The following is an 8650-nucleotide window of genomic DNA, read 5'->3' on the forward strand; positions in this document are numbered from 1 at the left end:
TGAGAGGGAGCACATGGATTGAGAGGAAAAGGTGTGGGATTCAAGAGATATTCCATAAAGACATTTCTTGTCTCCACACCTCCCAAGGTTCATGGAGAAGAGAAACAAGAATTAAAAATTCCTTAAAGAAAGGGGAGAGGAGTTAAAAATTCCAAAATAAGAGGATTCATGGGGAGATTCAAAGAATTTGAATTTCTTTGAAAGGATCAAGGTGATTAGGGATGTGCAAATGATTAAGGAGATTGATTAGGTGGCTTAATGAGTGATTAGAGAGAAAGTGGGAAAGTTAGGAGGATGTGACATGAGGAGAGATAATGAGTGGATGAATTTAAAATTGCGGAATAAAGATAATCATGCTTCTAGAAGAATTAATTAGGCTAAGTGAGGATTAGAAGAAGTGATTTTGTAGGAATCACTTTAGTTAGGTTAATTAATTAACTAAGTGGGTTTTAGAAGAAATAATGGTTGAGGTGACTTTAGAAGAAAGAAAATAATTAATTTATTGATAGATTAATTATTGGACTATAGTGATATGATTGATTAAATTTGATTTATTAACCTTAAGAAGAAGGGAATTAACACAATTAAACTAGTTAATTATGTTGATAGGCTTAAATTGATTAAATATTAATCTAATTAATTTTAGGTGTCTAAATTTTTCCCCTCTTTGATAAAGCGTAATGAGGTGATGTTATATCAAAGAAGAATAAAACATAGTGGATGGAAAGAATAAGGACTAGTAGCATGATGCCCCAGTCATAGGTGAAATGAGGAGGGATGATGAGGAGGTAGTGGTATGCCTCCTCGAGAGGACATGCGAGTTCAAAGAAAACATATGTGCTCTTGAAATGGATAGGAGGACTAGATAATGAAAAGTTGAAGAAGATGAAGGGAGAGTGAATGAATAAATTAGAGTCTCCAAGATAAATAGGTGAAATGGGATGAATGAATGAAATGGAGTGGATGAGATTTATTGTTGTGTATATGTGGAGAGCAAACTTAGTTTTGATATTGCCATAGATTATCCACACCTTCGATTATAGGAATCAAGATGTATTGAATATCTGAGGCGTGGACTAGGCTCTCAAACAATAGGTATCTTTATGTACATAGGTTCACAAACATCGATGATGATGTAAATGTGAGACAGTAGGATAGTACAAGAGAAACCATCAAACACGCCATACCACAAAATCAATGACCCATTATACACCAACCAAGACATGCCAAGATATAGGATGATCAGGGCAGCCTCGAATAGGTACAGTCCTGGGACATGAGACAAAAATCAAAGCGAAAAGCTCAATCATGCAAACAAAATGCACATGACCAATTGATATATCTTTCCAAGAGTAGGACATGAATTTAGATAGGGTGCCAGACATGGGAAGGATACATCCTAATGGGTAGGAAGATGGATTTGGATAAACTTCCAGACATGGGAAGGATGCATCCCGATGGGCAAGGTACAAATAGATTGATAGATGCAATAGACAAGATGGTGTACAACATCTCATGATTAATGATTGAATAGGGTAGGATGGGATAGGGAATATGATTGGATTGGATTGGATGAGATGGGAAATATGATTGGATTGTGGATATAGGATAAATGGAGGGGGACCAATGACAAGGGAGAACCAAGCCTAGAGGATGGATGGATGGGGAGATTGCTTGGTTAGGAGATGGAGGGATTAATTAGATGGATGGTGATAGGATATGGAGGACTAAAGGATGGAGGATAGGTGAAATGGGGATCCAAGAACTATGCTGAAAAGGAGGAAAAATTACCCACTAAAAGATGGTGGATAAAGATGTATGATATGGTGGAGGAATTAATGCTTGTATTTTCCCAAAGCATGCATGTATCTTATTTTTCCTTTAGCATGGTCAAGATCAAAGATAGGAATGGAGGATGCATTTTGATAGGATGAGGGATATGAGATGGAGGATATGGATAGGATAGTCAAGATCAAGGATAGGGAAGGAGGATGGAATTAGATAGGATGAGGATAGATGATAATGGATATGGATAATGCAGATGGTAGGATAACATGGATGAAGCTTTCCCCCAAGTGTAGAGTGCAAGAAGATGGGGGGACTACACATGACGGTTGTTTTAAGCATCTAGTTCCATGGATAGCATATATTGTATAATAGACTGAGAAGGATACAAGATACGAGATGAATTGGGATTGACTTGGTAAATGGACTGAGATGGGAGACATGGATAGGTGAAAGTTGGATAATTTTGAGGGATGTATGAGCTCGATGTGGATTATTGATAGGGTGATCCATGAACTTCCATGAGCATTTCTAATACTAAGCTTTGAAGTTTGGATGTGGATTAGCCATGTAACCTCAAAATGCTAAGAATGGGGGGGATAAGTTGGGATTGGATAGACTTTGATCGAAAAAAAGCCATGAGATGATGTTCGATGAAGATGAGGACTAGGACTTAGAAACTTTAGATTAATTTGATGGATTGATTTGATTTGCTTTGATTTTATTTTCTTAGATCGAATTGAATTTGATTAGATTCCAAGTTGGTCCTTGGGTAAGGACAAGATTGATTTGGATTAAAATGAAATCTTAGCCCTTGGATTAGGACCTAAGTGAGGCGTGAAAGGATCCAAATGATTAAACCTTCTTCTACTTAGGGTGGACTTGCATTCCTAAGAAAAATGGGGAAAAAGGATTCAAAAGATTAACCCTTTTTCTACTTAGGGTGCACTTACGTGCCTAAGAAAAATAGGGCGAATGATGGAAATGATTAAGCCTTCTTCTACTTAGGGTGGACTTGCGTGCCTAAGCAAAATAGGGCAAAGGATCCAAATGATTAATCCTTCTTCTACTTAGGGTGGACTTGCATGCCTAAGAAAAATAGGGTGAAAGGATCCAAATGATTAACCCTTCTTCTACTTAGGGTGGACTTGCATGCCTAAGCAAAATAGGGCAAAGGATCCAAATGATTAACCCTTCTTCTACTTAGGGTGGGCTTTCATGCCTAAACAAAATAGGGCGAAGGATCCAAATGATTAAGCCTTCTTCTACTTAGGGTGGACTTGTGTGCCTAAGAAAAATAGAGTGAAGGATCCAAATGATTAAGCCTTCTTCTACTTAGGGTGGACTTGCTTGCCTAATCAAAATAGGGCAAAAGATCCAAATGATTTAAGCCTTCTAAACTACTTAGGGTGGACTTGTGTGCCTAAGCAAAATAGGGTGAAATATCCAAATGATTAAGCCTTCTTCTACTTAGGGTGGACTTGCATGCCTAACAAAATTAGGGCGAAGGATCCAAATGATTAAGCCTTCTTATACTTAGGGTGGACTTGTGTGCCTAAGAAAAATAGAGCAAAGGATTTAGGGTTTTGATCAACCCAAATGATTAAGAAAATGTACTTGGGCGAGATTCTTTCCCAAGCACAAAAATCCAATTGATGATTGATTCAAGATAAAGGTCTAAATCAAACTTTCACAGAGTGTTGACTTTGGATTAGGATTGATGATTCATGATTGGATTAAAGGAATATTGATTGATTGATTGGGATTCTTGGAGATTTGATTAGGTTGATGTACTAAGTACTTAAAGGTGAGAAGAAAATGATTATGGATTGATGGAAGGAAGAAGAGGGGGAAGGCTACCCGGGAATGGATTGTTGATGAGATAAAGATATTAGATGGGGATTGATGATCATTTGGATGGATGAAATAGAGGTTTGACAGTGACAAAGTGGAGATTGAAGGGTTTGTTCAAATTTGGGAATGTTTTGGATTTTATCTACTCTTGGCAAGATAAATCAAACAATGGCAAGAACATTGGCAAAAGAAACACTTTATGACGAGTATGAAAGTGAAGGGGGCCTAGATTAGGCCAAACAAAATTTCACTGATTTTATACAAGATGAAGACACACATTAGACATACAACTTAGGTTGGAATATGGAAAGTATTCAATAGGCCTCTCGCACAAGAGATACCTTAAACGAGCAGATACATAGAGATTCAGGTAGCATTAGCTCCCCCTTACAACGCACTCACTTCTCGGGCATACTAGATTCTCTTACCACAAAGATCCAAGGATCTATTATATGGGGAATTCATGTCTCATCTTGAGTGGGTACATGAGAGGTAAATTTAGGGTACGATCTGCATCCCCTGCACTACGAATGTGGGATTTTGGGCTACTAAAACAAGGTTCTTAGTGTAATTCTGAGGGATCATCAATCCAATGATCGATTGTTAAAGAAAGCCACTTAAGGCTCTAAATGAGCTTATTGGTGTAGGGAAGGCCCCCACATGCGTCGAATTCACTCATCACCTCAGCTGCCTGACCAACTTATTTATATAGCGGATTGAAAAACCCACTTGAGATCATGTTGAGAGAGTCGATATCCTTGATGTGTCCCAATTCGAGATACCCTTGTGAGGTGATCAAATCCCTATCAAGAATACCCCTCACTAGAAAAAAGAAAAAGACGGGTGTTGTTGATCACCTTTCTCTTATACCCTAGATCCATGAAGTCGAGAGGAGAGGATACTTGGTGCAATGGTGGGTCCACCCTACATGCGTGCAAGTGCACAAGACACACAAAAAAATAGGTTCTTTTTAATCCCAAAAATATTTTTGCTAAAATAAGACATGAAAAAGAAATCTACTTTAGTGGAAAAACATGATTTTCTTCGACAAAACGTCTTGCAACTATGATTAGTAGTTTATGATAATTGATCTTGGGCATTTGAAAAAAAGAAGATGAAAACATAATATGATTAGACCAAAAAAGATCAAAATTCAGTTTCCTTATGATTTTAGGGTAATTTCAAATTAAAGTTTGATAAAAAACGATTTCATATGCTAAAATTATGTGCATTTAAAGTTTAAAAATAAGGGTTGACTTTGAACATGTTAAAATAATTTTTTAAAATTGATATGAAAAATATAATGACAACCCATTTTAGATCTTTGAGTTCCCTTTCTAACGCATTTTTAATTTTTAAAATTCGACACCCGAGCAAAACGTTATGCCCATTTTATGAAAACTTCTTTTTTCCCTAAGTGCACGCGTTGATTCGCATGCGCATACATTGATTCACAATTTTTAATAAAAAAATTCAAAAAAAAGTTAAGTGGGAGGGTTTTTCATTAAGATCACACATTTTGATGCCTGCGTAGGCATTGATTCGCTTGCGCACGCGTTTTGACACTTGCGTAGGCATTGATTCACTTGCACATGCATTTTGACGCCTGTGTAGGTGTTGATTTGCTTGCACACATGCTATTTTACAAATTTTAATGAAAAAAATAAAAAAAAAAGAGGTTGGATGCTTTTTTCATTAAGCGCATGTGTTTTGATGCATGTGTAGGTGCTGATTCGCTTGTGCAGGTGTTGATTGAACAAAAACCTACAAAATGGTAGTTAGAAAATTCAAATTTCAAATCTCTCATGTTGTTTGATGACGGGCACGCTAAACCAGTGAGGCAAACGTGTTGATATGCAGTCCGATGAGCTGAAGGAAAAAACTATGAGCTAAAAATACTAAAAACACACAAATATTAAAAATTAGGACGTGGGTCCCACCGGGTGTGCCAAAATGACGATGGAAAGATCTAAAGCCTAATGGTTAGTGTATAAACCAAACAAAACCTAAAATAATGCATTCGAATACACAAATAAACCATTATACCTTAGCTTCTATTCTTCCTCCAATTGAGCCTTTCATGAAGTAGAATGCGCCAAAATGGTCCACTTGATGAGATTGGCTCCAAGATGGGATGTGGATTGCTCTCCACATACAACAAGATTAGTAGATTTGGATTACATTTGAAATTGAATGATGATGGATATGGATTGACAATGGAGAGATTTTGCCATTATGATGGCGTGATAGGCGATTTTCATCCTCAAATGGACAACATGAGAGTATGATTGGAGGGCATTATTTGTGAGGAAAGGAGACTCCAATTTATAGATTGGAGGAGGCCAAAATGGAGGGCCAAGATTGATTTTGGAATGAAGGGTTGAGATTGATTTGAGAGGGAGCACATGGATTGAGAGGACAAGGTCTGGGATTCAAGAGATATGCCATAAAGACATTTCTTGTATCCACACCTCTCAAGGGTCAAGGAGAGAGCTCCCAAGTACATTGGGAAGAGAAACAGGAATTAAAAATTCCTTGGAGAAAGGGGAGAGGAATTAAAAATTCCAAAATAAGAGGATGCATGAGGAGATTCAAAGAATTTGAATTTCTTTGAAAGGATCAAGGTGGTTAAAGGGACATGCAAGTGATTAAGGAGATTGATTAGGTGGCTTAATGAGTGATTAGAGAGCAAGTGGGAAAGTTAGAAGGATGTGACATGAGGAGAGATAATGAGTGGATGGATTTAAAATTCAGGAATAATGATAATCATGCTTCTAGAAGAATTAATTAGGCTAAGTGAGGATTAGAAGAAGTGATTTTGTAGGAATCACTTTAGTTATGTAGTGAGTTTTAGAAGAAATAATGGTTGAGGTGACTTTAAAAGAAGGGAAATAATTAATTTATTGATAAATTAATTATTGCACTACAGTGATAAGATTGATTAAATTTGATTTAATTAACCTTAAGCCTAGCACGATCAAGTCTTGTTGAATGCAAGACCGCAACATAACAAGGGATGAAGCCATGATTATGCCTCAAATGTGTTTGATGGAATAGATACACCTCAATCCTTGGCTATAGCTAAAGAGGTCTCAACCTAAGATGCATGCTAATTATCAAGTCACTAAAATGTTTCTATGGGTTTGATACAAAACCCTACAATAAAAAATAATCTTGAGGAAAAAAAAGATTTCAAGGCAACAATAAAAGTTTGCAACCGTAGATACATGAACGAAATTTTAAGTGTGGAAATAAAAGATGACAAAAGTAAAACAAGAGAGAATAATTCACAACTAATTTCTTTAACTATCTAAACTTTGAAAAAAAAATTAAAAAAATCAGATGACAACATTTATATTAAAATATATTATTCAATAGATACATCTGAACTTAAATACTTTTTTATTATATCAATCTTAAACCATTTATCTAAATTAATTATAATTATTATTTTAATTTTTTAATTAAGTTAGATATCTTAAATTCAAATATCTAAAGCTGTCCATAATTATTAACCATTACAATCTAACTTTTCCTTTCAATATAATTATGTTTCTCTGCATAAAACCAATTTATTTCTTTTCAATATGATTAAAGCAGATAATTAGAATGGGTTGATAGATAATCAGAAATAATAAAGTAAAAGAGATTTTTCTTTTATGTATTGTACATATATTTGTTTCTTTATTTCTAAACACCCATTCAAAAGTTTACTTTTAAAATCAATTTTATATGTTTTCATCTTTATTTCCCATCACTGCACAATCCATCCTAAAAAGAAGATATGACCAACATTCTTCATGAACTGGATGACGAAGAGCAAGCCTCAAAATTCGACTGTCGACACTTTCAGATCTACAAGCAAATGTGCTTTATGCATCTGGGAAAGAATTACGATGATCTAAACATTCAACTTGGTATCAATGACGGTGTAGTCTTAACACTTCATCTTACACACATGAGAAAGTTCTAAATCGTTTTCATTGTAATTATGGATTAATATCAAAATACTACATTTAGATTTCTTCACACAGTCTCACAAAATACGCTACTCTGACAAAGTACCCACCACAGATTAATTCAGGTTGAGACAGACTGAATTCTGTGTTAGATCCCCACCAGAGACGCTTCAAACTTACAACATTAATCTAGGCACTCAAAACCCATACCCAAATTTTTAACTAGGTTGCAGAAAATTAGATCCCAAATACTACTTTTTATTGCCATCGTCATCATCATCTTCGTTGCCATCCCCAAAAACCAGCCACAAGAGCAGCAGAAGCAACGCCTACAAGTCCTAACAGAGAAATCCCCGTTTGGTCTTCTTCAGTGGACGGTGGCAGGATTACACCCGATGGTTCACCTCTGATCGTGGGCATGAAGTCTGGATCATTCAGCGTAATCTTATCTGCATCTTTCATTCGTCGAGACATGTAGTCGTTGTTCACAAATTTGACACGCACAGAAGGAACTCCAGCCTTTCTGAGAACATACAGACGCCGGTTGCTCTCACACCACACAACGCCTAATTGTTTGTCTCGGTGCACAGTGAGTTCACCGAACACTGCTGGATCCAACTGGTGTCGAAGGATCAGAGAGATCGCTTCTTTAACTTTGGGGTGCTCAGGATCGGTGAAAGAAGGGGCAATATCGAGCTGGGTGAACCTCAAATTCTTAGGATTCACCACTGCACGCTTTTCATCTTCGGAGGAAGGATTGAAGGCCATTTTCTCAAGTGTGTTGGGCACTTGAAGTTTTGCGTTCTAATATAGGCAGCTTATCGAGCTCTTTTCAGGTAAATTAAATTATGAAATATCCAGCTGTGACTGGTTACTTTCTTTGTGGGGCATCCACGATTATCTCGATTTGATTTAAAGTGGTGCCTGGTACAAATCGGAAGTATCCTTGTATTTGTGTTATGTCAATTTGAGTAGAGATTATTATGCAAATTAAAGTGATGTTGAGTACGTGAAATAAAGGAAAAGAAGTAATGTCGGTCATTCTGATTCCA

At 36.5% G+C, this 8650-nt stretch overlaps 1 protein-coding gene across 1 annotated transcript; it reads right to left on the reverse strand.

Annotated features, from left to right (window-relative positions):
• Positions 1-7602: 7602 nt before the first annotated feature.
• On the reverse strand, positions 7603-8390 carry LOC131047164 (uncharacterized). The gene has a single exon (XM_057981020.2). The coding sequence runs from the start codon at positions 8364-8366 to the stop codon at positions 7875-7877; it is 492 nt and encodes a 163-aa protein (XP_057837003.2). The 5' UTR covers positions 8367-8390; the 3' UTR covers positions 7603-7874.
• Between the last annotated feature and the right edge of the window lie 260 nt (positions 8391-8650).

Source organism: Cryptomeria japonica, chromosome 1 (assembly GCF_030272615.1).
Source record: "Cryptomeria japonica chromosome 1, Sugi_1.0, whole genome shotgun sequence".
NCBI classification, from domain to species: domain Eukaryota; kingdom Viridiplantae; phylum Streptophyta; class Pinopsida; order Cupressales; family Cupressaceae; genus Cryptomeria; species Cryptomeria japonica.

What these genes read in the sequence shown, in the direction of transcription:
- LOC131047164 (XM_057981020.2), bottom strand. Translation starts at nt 8,366, where the DNA reads ATGGCCTTCAATCCTTCCTCCGAAGATGAAAAGCGTGCAGTGGTGAAT.